This window comes from Lutzomyia longipalpis, chromosome 1, assembly GCF_024334085.1.
Source record: "Lutzomyia longipalpis isolate SR_M1_2022 chromosome 1, ASM2433408v1".
Taxonomy (NCBI): domain Eukaryota; kingdom Metazoa; phylum Arthropoda; class Insecta; order Diptera; family Psychodidae; genus Lutzomyia; species Lutzomyia longipalpis.
The window spans coordinates 2,383,602-2,402,615 of NC_074707.1; the positions used below are offsets into that span (position 1 = coordinate 2,383,602).

Below are 19,014 nucleotides of genomic sequence, written 5' to 3' on the forward strand. Positions count from 1 at the left end.
ATCAAATGACGCATTTTCCTGCACTCGCGACGGTTTTTCCTTTGCGAAAACGTTTTTCGCATCAAAGAAAACCACGACGGCACTTCCCCTGCCCCGCAAAAGCCCCACGAAGGACTTTTTTTTGCATGAATTCCGCGACTCTCAAACATCGAAAATGCCGAAATGTCACTTTTGCTCACTATTTTCGCGACTTTTCCGACGCATTTTCCCCAAAACACGGCGATTTTCCTGTCGCGAAACCATTAATTAGCACGCACGGGTGCTCCAATGCGATCTTTTACGCCGCAAAAGTCCCAAACGGTGGACTTTTTTCCGCGAATTTCACCACGTGACGTCAAAGTAACGCCATGAACTTTTTTCACTCGCGGTTTTCGCACAAATCACGCACTTTTCCACTTCCGCGAACGAGTTTTGGGCTTATCCCACTTCTGAATTGTAAAATACCTGACAATGAGATACCAATTGTCATAGCCAGGTACTACGATTCAGACTTATGGGGTGGGTCCGTCCGTACGACCCCATGGCCCACGAGTAACTGAGCCAACCGTACTAGGGTGGTTGGGAGAGAGAGTCACCTTAAGACTCCCGCCAACCCCACACACATAAGCCAATCTGTCCCATACCATGACAGTTAGTACCAGCGGTACTACAATATATTTGCGATACTATCTTTATTATAAGAAACAAAAGACAACGATGAGTGTAGGGGAATTTATGTAAATTGCATTAATGACCCACATTGATTGTTATTTTGTATTTTATTTAAAAAAAAAATCCCATGTAATCCTCTCAATTAATCATCGGAAGAGAAAAGAGTTGGATTTTATGAACAAAAAAAAAAGATCTTTCACTGATAATGCCTTCATGTCCAAGGATGAATGATTTTTTTATGTTATGTTATGTTATTTTTTAAAGCTCAAATTTATTCAATAATACTACACCGGCAGTCAGACAGGCAGAGTGTAAGAAACGTGATGGTTATCCCTTATATGTGAAGACTTTTCGTACGAAATGGGCTACTAAAATTGTATTAAAAGTAAAATATTTATAGTTATTGATAGAGGCATTTACACACAATCATACACCATTCATCGAACAAGCTTTTAAGCCACACAATGTCGACGTGGTACACTGAAAGCCATTCGGTATTCCAAGTCACTACTCTTTTTCTCTGTTGTACCCACCACTACTCCTTCTTCCCGTGAGATTTTTCCTTCAAAAAGGAGAGGAAAATTTAAGGGATACATTCACAAATCATACACAAATACACTGAGAATTTAATACCCACTAAATTATATATAAAACATGTGATGGTATTTGGACCCACCACGGAGGGATGTGAATTTTGACAGGGAAGATTTTTGTGCGGGTGAGCAAAAAGGAAATCGTCAAGAAAAAGGACAGCAACTCTGAAGAGAGTCTTTTTTTATGCGAAGAAAAATTTGCACACAGAATTCTAATTTGCGCGATAACACTTTACGATAATATAATGAAAGTTTTATTTAAGCACACACACACAAACACCATCAGAGGGGAGCTTTTACGGAAAAAGTTGTATGTTGAGGCAGCAAAGGAGGCACAAACATTGAAGCTTATGCGTGTGTACCTATACACACACACAACACACCATACATTTACAACAAACTGTGAGAGAGGGTAGCTCTGACGAAGAATACAACACACACCCACAAAATCTGGGGGGGGGAGCAAAGGGATGAGATGGAGATAAAGAAAAACTATGAAAAAAATGAGCATTATCAAAAGTCTCGAGGGATTGAGGGGTGGTTAAAGGGGGAAAATTAAATATTTTCCAATTTTTCTCAACAATACACTGTAAAGCTTTTAGCGGCCTATGAAAAAAAAGGGGGGAAGAAAGAAAAAAGTGAGTGCCCCCTTGCTGCTACTTTATACATACACGAAAATGTATGCGCGAAATATATGGCTGGAAGGATGGGAAAATTTTTTAAATGTAAGATGGGGCCTAAGAGAAAAAAATCTTTTCACATTTCCCCACAATAGAAGGATTTTCTTCATTAAGTTTTACACTCATTTCACCCCCTTTTTTCACGTACAACTTTGAGCTTTTCCACCCTGCAAAATGATTGTTTAGTTAATTCACCAGAGTCATGAAGTTTAAGGGTGGAAGAAAAAAGCTCTTCACGATGTAAGCTGTGCTATATATGCTACTCCGGAGAGGCAACTTTGAAGTCCCTGGCAATTCATGGGGACATTTCCAGCAATTTCAACCACTTCCAATCACTTGCAATGTGTACAGAGATAGTGGAAATGTACCATTTTCATTGTCGCAAGATAATTATTAGCCGTATGAGCGAAAAGAGGGCAACCCACCGTCAATAATTCCAAATTCGAGCTATTATATGACGACCGCTCGGCCATATTGGTTACTCCAAGTAAACCGCTCTCATTTGTCCACGCAAACACATGCTCTGGTGGAAAGTAATCCTCAATTCACGCACAGAGAACACTAATTGAAAAAATCACACACTTTTTGCCCGATTCGGACTTGATTTTAATGGTTTTTAACGCGATTTTCTATCGACACTGACGCAAGCAATGTAAGAGCGCGCGTGTTTCGCTCGTTTGCCGTACACTATATTATCGGCGCTCCCAGCGGCTAAGCGAAAGGCAGCACCCCTCGCCAATACACCTGCACTTCACTACTCTACATACATATGTATAAAGCTGGCTGGGGTAGTAGGTGGGTGGGTGGGGGTTGCCTAGAAGCTACAATATGTATGTATGTATTAATACATTTTCCGCTCATACACTCACAACAAAAAAAAAAGCCCGAATGCCAGGGGAGAGAATGTGTGTCAGTATGTCCTTTTGGAGAAAATTTTCTTCTCTCTCTCTCGTGCAAAAGCTCTCTTTTTCACGCCATGCATGCACCACCCTCTCTTGTAACCAAGCACACGTGTGGTGTACCGTGTATGAGCTTTCGGAGCTTCCCTTGAGAATGCGACTACCACAAAAAAAAACTTCCCAAACTTTCCACAATTTGAAACTTTCTAATCTGCCGGTTAATATGAAAAACCACCCCTATTCACATGTCTAAAAAAACATAGAGCTTTTCTTTTCAGCTCTCAGGGTGATTTCAAAGTGAAAGCTCCGAAAAGGAGAAAAAAAGGAAAATTATATGTGCAACGGAGGAAAAAAAAATGGAGTTTCCTTTGCACCCCAAATCATTCTCAGGGTTGACACGCATGTTTCTCTTCGTCACCCTTGTTGAATTCCAAGGGAAACACAGGCAGGTGGAAAAAAGGTCTCCCTACATACATATGTATATATATATAAAAAAAGCTCATATGTATGAGGGTTGAAGTTTGAGTGCGGCAAGTGCATATGAACGCAAAAGTGGCGTTTCTTTTTTATCACACACACACTTTGTATATTAAATCCCCCCACATTTACACATTCAAGCCCATTTTCACCCCTTTCCCACACACACACACACACACACAGCACCACATCAAATGGACATTTTTAGCTCTATTTCAATTCACTCGAAACATAACCCCCTCCCACCCCAAAAACGCGATATTATGTGATGGTTTATGATTTAGTTTACACACCAAAATAGCATGTGAAAGAAAAAATAATGTTCAAACCCACCCTCTATTGAATCAAAAAGTTGCATTTACAAACCATTAATTTGCAAACAAAACCCACCTTTAACCCCTTTGCAACCCTCTGGGGTAGCGCATCTTGCTGCTATGTGCAAAAACACCCCACAAGAGGGTCGTTTTAATTAAAAGCACACAAGCTCTTGTGTGCAGAAAAAAAAGCTCCAAAGGGGAATTGCAACAACAGGAAGTTGGTGTAAATGTGCAAGTGCGGGGGAAAGTTCGTCGAACTTTTACGCTATATATTGATTTGATATTGAAGACATTCGGCATCAGATGACATTCTTCAGCTGATACCCACCACATTGTGTGGTGCATAGTCAGCTGGAAGGCAAAAACACGCCATTTTGTTGCCATCACACATCATTATCATCTAAATACATAATGTATGCCTATGTAATTGAGATAATTGGGAAAATTGTCAACTGATAGTGGGACGATAAGATGTGTAATTGCTATTGATTCCTTTTTTTCCAATCACAACCCACCCACATTACGTTGCAGTTAAAGGGAGCGTGGGGGATGTAAATACAAAGGAAACATAGATCACGGAAAGAGAATTTAAAGTTGGTGGAAGAAAACAAGTCCATTTAAATTACAACTTTTATTTGTCTGCTCTAGAGAGAGAGAAAATGGGTCAAGAAACTTTAATTTATGGGATATTTCGGTGTTGTATTTCACCACAAAATTGGGGAAACTTTTGCAGGCAAACACGTGGAACTTCCCCATAATTGTGGGGAAAAGCTCAATCGATTCGAAGAAAGCTCGCAACTTTTCCATTTTGGATGAAAACTCACACAAGGGGGAGTTTTTGAAAATCTACACAGTCTCGGATGGAGCTTTCGGAGCTTTTAGTACAGTTGGCAGTAATTCAAACCCGTACGAATGAAAATTTTTAAATGAAGATAACCGTTAAAAAGGAAATAAGACTTACATGATATCACCAAGTTTCAGTCTCGTTTGGATAAGAGCGCAACTTTTGTGGTCACTTGTTGTCACAGCCCGTCTACGGCGCGCGGGAACCCGGGGTGGTATGGTTCCATCGCCATGCTCAAGGGCGAGGCTCAAGTTTGCCCCGAGCCTCACCATTGGCGACGATCCTCTCCTCCTGGTCGACACATGTCGACCCGCCACGCCGCCCAACATCCTGCAAGGAGTTTTTTTTTGTTACTAAAACTATTTTTGCAATAAAAAAAAATATTAAAGCTCAAAAGCTTTTTTTTGCATAAAGAGTGCATAAGTGATGAAAAAAATAGCGACATTCCCCAATAAAACTTTCACTAATTTAATTTAAATTCCTTAACTTTTATGCACACCACGAAACATATTTTTAAACACACCATTAAATGAAAAAACAAATGTAATTTACTCCTTATTAAAGTTAATTTCTTTCATGGATTTAATGGTTTACTTGCATTTACACTAAGAATATAGTGAAACAACTACATTTTACACATTGTTTCGCACACCAATAAACATTTTAATGACTCAATCAAATATAATTACAGTCACGACGACCTGCAGGGAAGCTTCTATGGGAAAATTGACTTGCAAAAAAGCTCTGTTTTGCAATAAAATCTAATGCTATATAATTGTAGGGATATTAATAACATTTATTTGTGATTCTACCTTATTTTTACTCTAAAATTTATTTTACTTAAATCTTTTCTTTTTACAGCTTATTTAATAGAAGAAAAATATCCTTTATATAGAATTTAATTTACTTAATGACAAGAGACATCACCTGGAAGCGTCAGAAAAGAATCTCAATAATAACCGTGACAATTTCTTGTCATCTCTTCTGTATACAATGTAGGTGTATGTACCTACATATAATGTTATTATTACATAATGTATATACCTCTGAATGTTGGATAGGTACATCTGGAAAACTCTCGCTAATTTGGGAAAGTCAGACAAAATTCATGGCTGACTGTCGAAAGGAGAGAATGTGGAAGTGGAAACATCCGGCTGGGTGAGAAGGCGAGAAAAGTAGCTCATCCATAATTTATTGATCAATTGCTGAGCTATAGAAAATTGTCTAGAGACGATTTATTACATGTGCTAATATTATTCACTTCAATCAATTCGCAAGTAACTTGTTAACCACCCCCTACCCCCACCCACACTGCCTAGATAGCATTGAATAGAATTGTTCACGCAGGTACAAGTTTTCAGTAAATGGTGTAACTGCTATTTTAAGAAATAAACATACATTCAGCGAGATTTCAAACATATATAGTGCTCCATATACATAAATTAATTTACACATAAATCATTTGGGTGGGCAATTCATGGTGAGAATGCTCCTCAAACAATAAATCTCATGACTTTCCATATTATTGTACGTTAACAATCATGAAGTCTAATGTAAATGTTATGTGAGCCCATGTAAATCCAATAAAGCCCATATAAACTTTTCTATGTGGCTTTTTTATTTTTTGAATTTTAAAAGCTATAATATAAATGCATTTGATGAGGGATTAAATCCGAACTAACAATTAAAACCTTATTTCCCCACAATAAAGTGTTGGGCGCAATGAAAGAGCTTTCAGCAATAAAATGCTCTTTACTATTCATAGATGTCGGATAAACTGTGGATTGCGGGGGGCGGGGGAAGCTTTTTTAATCAGTGCCCTGTATGCATAAGTAGATTAAACTCTTTGAAGCTTATTTTATATGTATGTAAAAAAAACTTTGTTAGTCAACATTAAGTGTAGTGACTTTCCAGAAGATGTCAACTTATCAGCCAATAATGCATTTTTCGATGGCTTTCACTATCTACTTAGCACTTGCATGCATTTCCATTTTGCACTCACTTTTACACAAGTAAAAGGATTCTTCACAAAATACCTACAATACTTCATATACTTTTTCCATATAAAAAATATCTCGGCAATGTATAGAAAATATATCTGAAAGGGAGATCTGAAAGGGAGAGAAAACACATAATTTCACACATAAATCACTCAAATTCACTCTCAAGATTTTTTTTTGCCTCCACAAAGCTTTTCCTGTTTGCTCAACACGCCGAGCCCCCTTTTTCTTGGGGCTAGGCATTGCCGAAAGGAAAAATCACAACAATACCAAACGGGGAACACTGATAAAACTTTTGGCATATAATAAATCACAAGATTAATCACAATTATTTAATTTCACTACAAAACACTGCAATCCATCTGTTGGTTCATGATGCGCCCTGAAAAGAGGGGAGAGAAAAAAAGGATATTAGAGCAACAAGAAGTTTTCACATCTTTTCTTATTAAATTAAATAACGGGCGGTGTCTACATATGGTATTATACATATTAGAGAAGATGTTGGCGGCTCTCTAAGTACATAATACATGAACATAATTGATTATGTGAAGATCGAAAGTTAAGTGGATGCAAAAAGTTCAAGAAGTGAATTAAAATTCCTCCCTTAATTTCAATAAAAATTGCATTTGCAGCATAAAAGTCACACTCGTTAATGGCAGCGCATTGTTAATGTCAAGAGTTCTTCCGACAACCCACGCTGCTATTATAGATTTAGATAAGACAACATGCAATACATGTGGTCTTGCCACAGTTTTCCTTGCACATAGCGCGCAAGTCTAAAGTCATTTCTTGTTAAGAACAATTTTCACTACACAACACTTTTATATATATTAGTTGGTGTTCCACTTCGTGGCCAACACCAAGTATTGTAATCGTCGGAAAAACCGACCACCTCAGATCGGGCTCAAACTTGGTATGAGCACGTTTTAGACATCCCACATTACGAAAATTATGGTGGAAAATTTTTGATCCGGCCGGCCGGCCTGCCGGCCTGCCGGCCTGCCGGCCGTCCTGCCGGTCGCCCAAACTTTGCCTTATAGCTCGAGAACGGTAACACATAGAGACTTCCGGTTTGAAGTTCTCTATAGAAATGTGGGTGTAAAATTTCATTTTTTCGCATTTTCGAAATCCAAGATGGCCGCCGTCCGCCATATTGAACTACTGTCAACCACTTCCCTTATAGCTAGAGGTATGAAATTTTAGTATGTTGTAGAGCTCAGTGAGACGTTTTCATCAACAATTCATACTTGAAAATCGGTCAAGCGGTTTAGCAAATATGGCGGCCTAAAACAAAAAGTGTTTTTTCGATATAACTCGAGAACGGCTTGACCGATTTTGACCATCTTGGTATCAAATGAAAGGTATTGGGAAGCCCTACAACTGTCTAGAACATTTCAAGTTTCAAAAACATCCGCAAGAGGCGCTAAAAATAAAAACAAAAATTGCCTAACTTTAAGGGGCCATATCTCCCAACATCTGTTATCGTTTTCCTTTAAATTTGGATATGTTGTAGCCTGACTCAATATCTTTCTTCAGTCCGAAAATGAAGAAAATCTATGTCGCCGTTTAGAAGATATAGCCATTTGAAAAATTCTTGAATTTGAAAAGTTCTAAGAACCATATCTCTTGAACTGCTTGTCCGATTTCGCTCAACTTAGTATCAAATTAAAGGCTTTGCAAAACTCTACAACTTTCTAGAACATCAAAAACTTCTTAAACCATTTCTTCAAGACGAAAAATGCCAAAAAATGTTCTTGTAAAACAAAAAATCTTCATTTTGTGTTCTGGAGGTGACCTTGAAAATTATTGAAATTTATCTCAATTTATAGCCTGTTTTATTACCTTTCCAAAACTAGTCAAAAAATTTCTGTAGGTCTTATAGAACCAGAGATATGACCATTTTTATCCACCAAATTGCCGAATTTCACAAAAAAATCAAAGTCTACTAATTCTGCTCACAAATCACATTACAACGCATAAACAAACTTCTACACGTTGTGGGACACCAACTCTTATAACTGGACGCGTTATGATTGACTTAAAGTTGCTACAAAGTAAGAAATTAACTTAAAACTCATGTCCAGGACTTGGCGGTTGTATTGGTTGAAAAAAAAGGAAAACATGAATGGAGGAAAAGGATAATTGATGCTATTGAAGTAAATGTGGGTGGACGTAACGACAATTTCATTGTTTGAACATTCAATAGAGTGGAACCACGCAAATAGAAATGGAATGAGAATGATCTTTCTAATATTATATAATTTTGTGGCCCTCATGGTGTTTTTGGATAAATTGAGGATACAAATAGGACACGCAATAGAGATTAAATTCATACGAATTGATATTTGCTTCAATTTTATCGGGTCTCTCAACTTTTCATTCAGTACTTTTCCAACTAAATACAAAAGAATAACCAGAATATATAAGAATTTACTTGACATCCTTTGAAGGATGATGCATTTTAAATAGCGAACGTCTTGAACGAGCTTGACGTCTTGAATGAACGTTTTTTCCTTTTCCCACAACATATAAAAAAAAATATCAAACGAAAGGATATTTCTGCACAAATCTTGCACTTTCCTTTATTGTCGCATCTCCTTATAAATATTTTGCATTCAATTTCAGCAAAAAATATGAGATGTTGACATGAAAATAAGATTTCTTTGCAATCTTGTTGATCTATTTTACCTTATTCAGTTGAAATGCTTTTTAATTTAAAGTTAAAATTATTGATTAAACAGAAATCCATATTCCAGTGAATTCTAAGGTGATAAATTCCTCTATATTCCGATGTACTCCCACTTTCGAACTCCCCATTTAATCTGAGACTTTAATCATTTTACACGTAGGACTCAAATTTCCCTTTGATCGATTAAATACTACATCCACCTTGTACAAAACGTTGTATTATTCTTGTGTAAATTTCAATTATGCTGAGTAAATTCACATATGCCCTCTATCTGGCCGTCTATGGGGCAAACTCCTCCAGTACAATTTTCCAATGTTTCAGCATTTATCCAAGACTTATGCTAATGAACATGATATTTGACTTAAAATGTAATTAAAGTGCCAAGTCAACACATTGCGTAGCTTATTCTTTTACAATCGATTACAGATAAAACTTCTCACACTTTTATCTTTTGAACGAGAAAATTGATTTTCCACGTCGGATTTCTCATATCACTTTATGGTATAAACTATGACGCGAGGGAAAAACTCTATCGCCTTTTTCCAATGAAATACAAAGATGGGGAAAAATGAAGAAGAAAAAAAAATTCATTCATGTACGATTTCTAGTTTAAGCTTTTGAAGCTTTAGAAGCTTTTGCATTTTTCCTTTTTGTTTTGTCTAACAAAATGGTTGTCATAAAAAATGCAGCATGTGTGATGGATGTCTCTATTAATAAAGAAATGTACTGGTAAGCTGACCAAGCTTACGGGAGCTGTGTTTCTTTCAGTGTACCAATTTTGTGAGAGCAAACTAGAACGCGAATTAATTTAAATACGCGCAAAGTCGGGAAAAGTTGAAAAGTCATACCCTAAGAAATGTTTGGAAGGCCATATCTCGAGAACGGATCCATAGATTTTCATAAATTTTTTTTTGTTTGAAAGGTCTTGAAATCAGCTATAACATATCGAAAAATGAAAAAAATTTATGTCGCCATTTTCGAAAAATTCGAGTTCGAAATTTTCGAAAACTTTGTTTTCGATTTTACCGCCTCTTGCGGTCATTTCTCGAAGTTGCAATGTTCTAGACATTTGTAGGGTTTCACGAAACCTTTCATTTGCGCTTGAGTTGATCGAAATCGGACTTGTAGAACCCGAGATATGACATGTCAACTTTGGAAGGCTATATCTCGAGAACGGATCCATAGATTTTCTTCATTTTTGGCATGGAGCTAGATAATATAGTCAGCTACAACATATCAAAAAATGAAAAAAATTTATGCCGCCGTTTTCGAGATATTCATCGAAAACTCATCGAAAATTTTGTTTTTGATTTTTGGCCCCCTAGCGGCCACTTTTGAAACTTCTGATGTTCTAGAGAGTTGTAGGGTTTGTTGAGAGCTTTCATTTGAGCCCGGGTTGATCAAAATCGGTCAAGCCGTTTTCGAGTTATGATCGATTTTCGATGAAAAATTGTGGCGGCCATATTGACTAAACGGCTTGACCGATTTTCGAAAATGAGGTATCGTTGGAAAGGTCTTGATGGCCCCTACAACATATCAAAATTTCAGATTTTTAGCTATTACAGGGGCTGAGATATAGCGAAAACAAAATTTTGAGGTTATTCAAAATGGCGGACGGGGGGGTGGGGGGTAAAATTTGACGTCATAATCGGACGTCGTCCAGTCGACTTTTAAACTTTGCCGTTTACCGCAAGTCTCTATCTATTACCGTTCTCTTGCAATTTAACGTTGTACTACGGACGGCCGGACGGACGGCCGGCCGGAAAAATTTTTTTTTTGGCGCATACGTTTTTTGGAATGTGGGGACCCTAATTCGTGCTCATCCCAAGTTTGAGCCCGATCTGACGACTTTCGATTTTGCTCGGTACACAAAAGCTGTGTCTGAAAGAAACACAGCTAAAATGTACTGGTAAGCTGACCAAGCTTACGGGAGCTGTGTTTCTTTCAGTGTACCAATTTTGTGAGAGCAAACTAGAACGCGAATTAATTTAAATACGCGCAAAGTCGGGAAAAGTTGAATCATACCCTAAGAAATGTTTGGAAGGCCATATCTCGAGAACGGATCCATAGATTTTCATAAATTTTTTTTTGTTTGAAAGGTCTCGAAGTCAGCTATAACATATCGAAAAATGAAAAAAATTTATGTCGCCATTTTCGAAAAATTCGAGTTCGAAATTTTCGAAAACTTTGTTTTCGATTTTAGCGCCTCTTGCGGTCATTTTTCGAAGTTGCAATGTTCTAGACATTTGTAGGGTTTCTCGAAACCTTTCATTTGCGCTTGAGTTGATCAAGATCGGACTTGTAGAACCCGAGATATGACATGCCAACTTTGGAAGGCTATATCTCGAGAACGGATCCATAGATTTTCTTCATTTTTGGCATGAAGCTAGATAATATGGTCAGCTACAACATATGAAAAAATGAAAAAAATTTATGTCGTCGTTTTCGAGATATTCATCGAAAACTAATCGAAAATTTTGTTTTTGATTTTTGGCCCTCTAGCGGTCATTTTTGAAACTTTGTATGTTCTAGAGAGTTGTAGGGTTTGTTGAGAGCTTTCATTTGAGCCCGGGTTGATCAAAATCGGTTAAGCCGTTTTCGAGTTATGGTCGATTTTCGATGAAAAATTGTAGCGGCCATATTGACTAAACGGCTTGACCGATTTTCGAAAATGAGGTATCGTTGGAAAGGTATTGATGGCCCCTACAACATATCAAAATTTCAGCCCTCTAGCTGTAATAGCGGCTGAGATATAGCGAAAACAAAATTTTGAGGTTATTCAAAATGGCGGACGGGGGGGTGGGGGGGTGGATTTGACCTCATAATCGGATTTCTTCAGGTCGATATTTAAACTTTGCCGTTTACCGCAAGTCTCTATCTATCACCGTTCTCTTGCAATTTAAGTTTATGATCCGGCCGGACGGACGGACGGACGGCCGGCCGGAAAAAAATTTTTTTGGCGCATACGTTTTTTGGAATGTGGGGACCCTAATTCGTGCTCATCCCAAGTTTGAGCCCGATCTGACGACTTTCGATTTTGCTCGGTACACAAAAGCTGTGTCTGAAAGAAACACAGCTAACTATCTATGTACGATTGATGCATTGGAAAAATAAAATATTAACATAAAAATTTAAAACAAAAAATTCAATAAACATTATCCAGCTTAATATGAGATCAAAAACAAATTTATAGTAGATCTCCTTTTATTAACCTGTTTTAAAACATACGCAGTAAATACGCTCAACATGGGTTTTCACTCCCTCCTTTTTGCATAATTGGTGTAACATTGTATGCTGGGTGAAAGATTATAATGCAAAATGCGATTTTAATGGGTTGAATGGGGGAGAAAGCCAAACAACATTTTAGCATCATTCCCACATACACTTAAAAGCACAATATTTCCGCCCATCGCTTAATCATCATGTTGAAATTTGAAGCGGAAGTGTGGCTAAATTCATGGGAAGCCATCAAAATCCCTTTCTCCAAACCCAACATCATTAAACGTATTATACCTACACATCATCCCAATGCAGTGCTCAAGCTCACATAATAATGTTTTCTAATTAGAAAATAGGATCCTATTAAAATTATATACTTTATTTATCTTTTAAAGTTGTGATAAAAAATACTCGCATAAATTAATGAGAAATAATTAAAATGAGAAAAAACTAATATAATTCCACATGAAAAACTACCCCATGGTACCCTATGTCGGTGAAATTTCCCACATCAAAGGAATTTTAATAAACTACATGTCATATTTTATTTCCTCATTTCACTATAGGTGCTTATGCTATGTATGTTTTGTACATACATACCCCACTCTGGGTTGAGCATCTGTTTATCTAACTCTGAGCAGCGACATTAAATTGTTACACTAATAGGCACCATTGTAAATTTCATAAATATTTCCTACAGGGTGTTGCTGAAATATAGGGAAAATGTGGCAATTTGTCAGTTGAAGTATTCACTTTAATTTATTGTCCTACTTATGCGTATAGAGACAATGCGAGGATATAGAAATGAGAGGAAATATAATATAGTGTTGTGTACACAATATTTAATATTTCATCATGGTTTTTGGTCTTTTGGGTATCTTCATCCTTTCGCATAATGTGCCAAAAAACGCCATATATATATGTAGATATTCAACAGGTTGCTCATCTGCTCTTGGATATACGCAAAACATAAAATTTCCACCCTCCGCCATCGTTTTGAGGGTGAGTGCCTCGTGTGTGTGTGAAATCACTCACTTTGGCCGTACAAAAAAAGTATTTCGCACCATTATATGCAATTCACACACGGCAATAAAGCTTTCGCAATTTTTCTTGCCAACAATTCAGTTCAAAAATGTGCAAAATATCATCCAATGTTGCGAAGAATTTAACAATATTTTCATCGTTTCTGCAAAAGGGTATATGAATGATGAAAGAACATCTAAAGCAATATGTTTCACCCCAAGCTCCAGCTTCTAACGCAATCCATCATCTATAATACAGCAAATACAGCCAATATAATCCCACTATATGTACATGGGAAAATGCACGAGAGACTATTCAGAAAAAAAATGTGAAAATACTTTTCGAAATTCTCTTGAAAAAGTACGTGGAAAAATATATGATGGAACATATAAATCATATCATTTATCAGGAATCACATTCCTCCACATGCACGCTACTTATGTACAGATTATCAGTGAATAAACTGACAAATCTTTTTTTTTTCTACCGGAATTTTCACCAAGAGAATTTTTCAATTGAAATTCTTTCTAATAGATTGCCCAAAATGACAAATAATAAAAATGAAATGGATATACGAGATGACTTTAATAGCAAACAACAGAAAGTCGTTAAAAATATTTTTCCAATCTTGAAAAAGAAGGTGGTAATTAGTAAATCAAGGAATATGTACAAGTGGCTCAATTTCTAATTAATTGTAATTATACGACGTGCTATTTTGAGAGGCAGACCTACAGCAAAGAGAAGTGGGAGCATAAAATGAAAAGAAAAGAATATAGAGATAAACAGAACGTAAAAGTTTAATGGCAATTTCAAATGTTTAAGGAATGATGACTTTATTCAGACGACCCAAGAGTACCTCGCTACTCAATGAGAAGAAACGGAAGGAAACACTTTCATTAAGTTTAATTTTTATATAATAAAATCTATATATATTTTCTCAATGTGATGAGAGCTTTGCGAGCTTTTTGCTATCCAAGAGGTATGTCAGTTTTAATTTATTGCTTTATTTAATAATTTACAGCATTAGGCCAGGTAACTACCTAAATATGAATGAAGAAACTCTCGAAGGGAAAGAAGATTTTTTTCCCACATTAATCTCTGTCCTATGGGTAATTTTTGTAGGGAAAAAAGGGTTCTGAATATTCGTATTTTTTTCTAATTTTGAGCTTTTTAAAAGAACCGTATTTATTGACTAAAGTTTGCGTAATTAAATAAATGGATTTGAGTGGCATAAAACAAGAAAATTATATAAATTAATTATGCCAAGCAATATAACCCCGGTGGGTTATATAAATTTCCCAAAAGGCAAGATTCTATCCTATTTACTCCACAACATTCTAATTTTCTATGTAATTTAATCATCTTGCTGGGTGAATCAATAATCGATTCCTTGATGTAATTACCAAAGGTTACACAGACATGTAAATTCCATTGAACCCCCACCTTTTTGCCAACCCCTCTTTGCCAAATTCTATAGCAAATGAGATAACCCTATAAGAGTTTTAAGTTCAATTAACCACCCAGATTATCTTCCACATTATTTGTTTTTTTTCTTAAATCCACAAGAATTTCAATTAATTTATTTTATAGTTCTCTCCTTTTCCAATATTAAAGATAGATTTTGCAGAAAAATTCAAGTTTATCAATTTACCGTGCATGGTCTTCTCCAGCAAAGCCCATTTAAAGTCCCAAAGCTCTGGAGGAAAGCTCAGAAATGGATGAAATTTTATCCGGATGGCTCAACTTTAGGTGTACTTCAATTTTGTTAGAGGCCGTGATGAAAATTTACAATGGGACATGCACATCCCGCCCCCGAGAACGTTTCATTTATATGGAAATTCAGTTTCATGGTACACTCACAAACATTATATTTCAAAAAAGGATTAGTTTATTTTTGCCGTGCACATCAAAAGAGACTCTAATAGTATTTTCATGCAATTTTACATCAATGCTTTTACGGTCTACAAAATTGTGTACCGTGTTTGTTTTAAAATAAAGCTCTATGCGGAAATATTTAAAATAATTAATTGATTTTCTCTTTCTCTCGTTAATTGATGTATATGCAATATATGTAATTTATGCAAGAGCTTTTGAGAAAGTTTTACCTAAGCATTGTTGGTAGCACATATATGTGCAAACTTTATGGATTTCTTAGAGAATAAATTGATTTCTTCAACCTCATGTATATTCCATAAGCTCCTTCCTTTGTTTCAATACCATCCCCAACGTTTCTTGCGTAAAAAGCAAAAATGGACAATCTCCGTCACACTCCATAGCCCTCAAAAGTAACCAATTCTTATCTCCCCACGATCAAAGTTCACGTATAACAAATCACACCAATTTACCTTTCTCACACCTCAAAGAGATCAATGAACAACATGGAATTCAGGTAGAAACTTGGGCTATTCCCAGCATCTCTCTACGGTGTATTTTATTCCATGAATTCACGTGAAGGAACCTCCTTCATGGGGGTTCTTTCCTCTGTGCACTCGTATATGCGTGTAGTGGGAGATAGAACTTTCAGCATGGTCCTACATTATGCTCAAGCAAGAGTACAGAGCATCAATCTTCATTTTACGAAATGGAAGCCAAGTGCCTTTGTTGTGTGTAACAAATATACACACGATATGCGAAGAATCCTTGGGGTCAAACCACCCGCAACCATAGGGAGTAAATAATCCACCTTTTACATTATGCTTTAGTTTACCGTCGATTTCCGCAACATATCCCTCGTCGAGTGTCCATCAGTTGAAGAAAATTGCAAAAAATAAATCCACCCTATTATGCGTCTCCACTTTCACATTTATCATTCCAATTGAGTGTCTCTTTTGCGGTTTCAGCCACACATCATTGATGGAATATTTAACAGGACACAGCACGAAGCGTGGGTGCAAGCAAATAGATGAGGCAGCTATTTATTAGCCATTGGGTGTAGAAGCCTGCTATTTCACAATTTCCTCTTAGAATTCCCTTAATCACTACCACCACACTGGCAGAGGCCGAAAGGTACACTGCTGAAATATTTTTATTATATAATAAACGAAACAAGGTTACGAATCATAAATTTCGATCAATATCAAGATAAAAAAAATGATACATGATATCAATGCAATATACGAGCCTTCATATTATAGTTTTCAATATTTTCTAAAAATAGCGCAAAAGCTTCGATGGATTTTTTTTTCAGGGCTAAATTCCCCGTGAGGGATGCAAAACTCAATTAATTTGCTTGTTAACTTATTAACTTCCTCTAAACACCATAGCAGCATGAAACTCTAAAACAAGTCAACCATCATGGTGGAATTTAATTATGTAAAATTTTCAATTTTATTCAACTACTTGTTGCACGTCTAAGATTCGCAAAAGACGCCAAAGATAGAAATACATGTTGTTGTGCTATACGTACACTTCAACGCAAACTTACTAGCAGAAGCAGAAACTTTTGATAGCGTCTTATTTAGTGGGTGGATGGGTGGAGAGGGGTACACATCAGCACATAAATTTCCTTCATCGTGTAGCCATTATTCTTAATAAATTTTAATCAACCTGCGCAGCATGGAAAAATTACCCACCCCACACCATTCTTCAATTTTTTTCTAACCCACACTTTTGGCTTTGATGTTCTCTAAAGTGGTGGAGACGCCTGGTACCGGCAACCGGGGGTACATTTAGCTGTTTCTGCAATCAAAGCTCTGGGTAATGTCAATGGGAATAAATTTCAAACAGATCTCACGGAATTATAACTCACAGTTGAAGTTTTCCACATATGACGACAAACTTCCAACCCTTATGGCATCCACTTTATACAATTTACCCCCAAGGATATTTACAACACTTCTGCACAGCTAATGTGCTTTCTCTGTTCCATGAGAATTCTTCCCGAAATTTCCATATTTTCACCTACAACGATACACATCCTCCGGCAATGTTTTTTATCATCCAGGAAAAGCTTAAGTATTTTCTTGCCCCCAAAAAGAAAATTCTATTTTTATCCTGCGTGAAAATTGCATTCAATAAAATTTCTCTTAAATTATTTTACAAAAAGCTTAATCATTTCATGGGAAATTGCAATTTTCTTCTATACTGAAGTGAATGATAATAATAGATATTGCATTGTGTTTATTATGTTGTACAAATTCAATTTGAACAATGTTACTTAATATGGAACATATTTCATTTCCTACACCACATAAACTATATACAAAACGACTTGATAAAGTTATATAATCTTTCTTTTCAAGCACTATGCACAAGTTAAAGCTTCCGCTGAATTGACTGCAGTCATTGATATTGTTTTATGATCACCATGTCTTTACATTTCCTTTCACAACTTTTGCATTTACTTCCACGGCAAATAATCACACTCTCTCGAAAGTTATGCAATGTATTTCCAATACATTTTGTAGTTGATAAAGAGAATATACGATGAATAAATCAGGAATTTACCTAATTAAAAATATATAAATCAAACCAAATTACTCACAGATCCTTTTTGTGCCCATTCAATTTTCAATTTCATTTCAATTTACCCCACAAAAAATACGATGTTTTATTATCATAATATTATCATATTCAACAATTTCTCAATTTCGCGGCTTCACACATTTTTTTTGTGTTATGTAAATATAAATAAAATTTCGCAATCGGATTATATTTAACGATAATACGTCGTTATTGAAAATGTGTAAATTATATTTGATAAATTTACCCAACTCAATCATATTCCTCTCAATTTTCCTCCCCTCTCAGAAAAAAGCGCTATGTGGGAAAAAGCTCCACAAAGGGGTGAAATAGGTATCAAGATGTGAGAGCAAAAGTGAAAATGTTGAGGGGATCTTGGCGTTTTTTTTTTCGCCCTTCCTCCTTCGCTTTTTCCTACCTCTCTCGGAAATGTATCCTAAAATAACCATGGTACACAGAAACGAGGGAAAATCAACAAGTTGAATGCTTTTTCGGCGGGAGGGTATAAATCCAAACTATAGGATGATTTCATTGAGACATTTTTGTACCACATGGAAGGGAAAAAAAGCACAAAGTGCTCCCTGAAAATCAATAAATCACTTTCACTCTCCTTCTAACGTAACGTCCCAAACAATAAAAGCAAAACCCAAACCAGAGCCTAAGAAGAAAAAAAACACATACCAAGGGGCATAACAATTTTTTTCCGGGCAATTTTTCCGTTGTTTTAGTACAGAATATATTTTTTTGTTGTGTGTGAGTCCACTTCCACCCACTCTCCTAAGAATTCATCGCATCCCTTGTCGAAGTTACATCCCATCTCTTTTACCTTTGTACCATGTTACCGAAAGATTCAACAAGGATATCTATTGCGGCAGGGAAAGTCGTGGAAAGGTCTACTTCTTCGACTTACTATCTATCTCTGTTCTCTCTTTTCTTGATTTCATATCGATGGGATATATGGGATTTTTTTTTACACATGCTCACCCATTCTTTCGGGTTGCTACATCCTACCTGATCCTTTTTATTTCTCCCACAAAGAACACTCCACACAAAGGACGCTACAGAGGGTAGTAAATGAATACACGACTACACAGCAGAGGAAAGAGAAAATCACAAAAGATTACACAAAGTTATGCGGAAAGTCCTTAAATTCTTTTCTGA

The 19,014-nt window shown here is 36.4% G+C and overlaps 1 protein-coding gene across 2 annotated transcripts in view; it reads right to left on the reverse strand.

Annotated features, from left to right (window-relative positions):
* Nucleotides 1–19,014, reverse strand: part of LOC129786399 (voltage-dependent calcium channel type A subunit alpha-1) — an 82,171-nt gene that overhangs the window by 52,295 nt on the left and 10,862 nt on the right. Inside the window, exons 2-4 of one of the 2 annotated variants that reach the window (XM_055821383.1) lie at nt 6,788–6,843; nt 6,341–6,572; nt 4,579–4,791 (exon numbers count right to left, since the gene is read on the reverse strand). In XM_055821383.1, coding sequence (XP_055677358.1) covers nt 4,579–4,790 — 212 coding nt within the window. In that variant the 5' untranslated portion in view covers nt 4,791; nt 6,341–6,572; nt 6,788–6,843. Of the gene's footprint in view, nt 1–2,349; nt 2,618–4,578; nt 4,792–6,340; nt 6,573–6,787; nt 6,844–19,014 lie in introns of those variants that run through there. The other variant, XM_055821384.1, reaches the window with a different exon arrangement.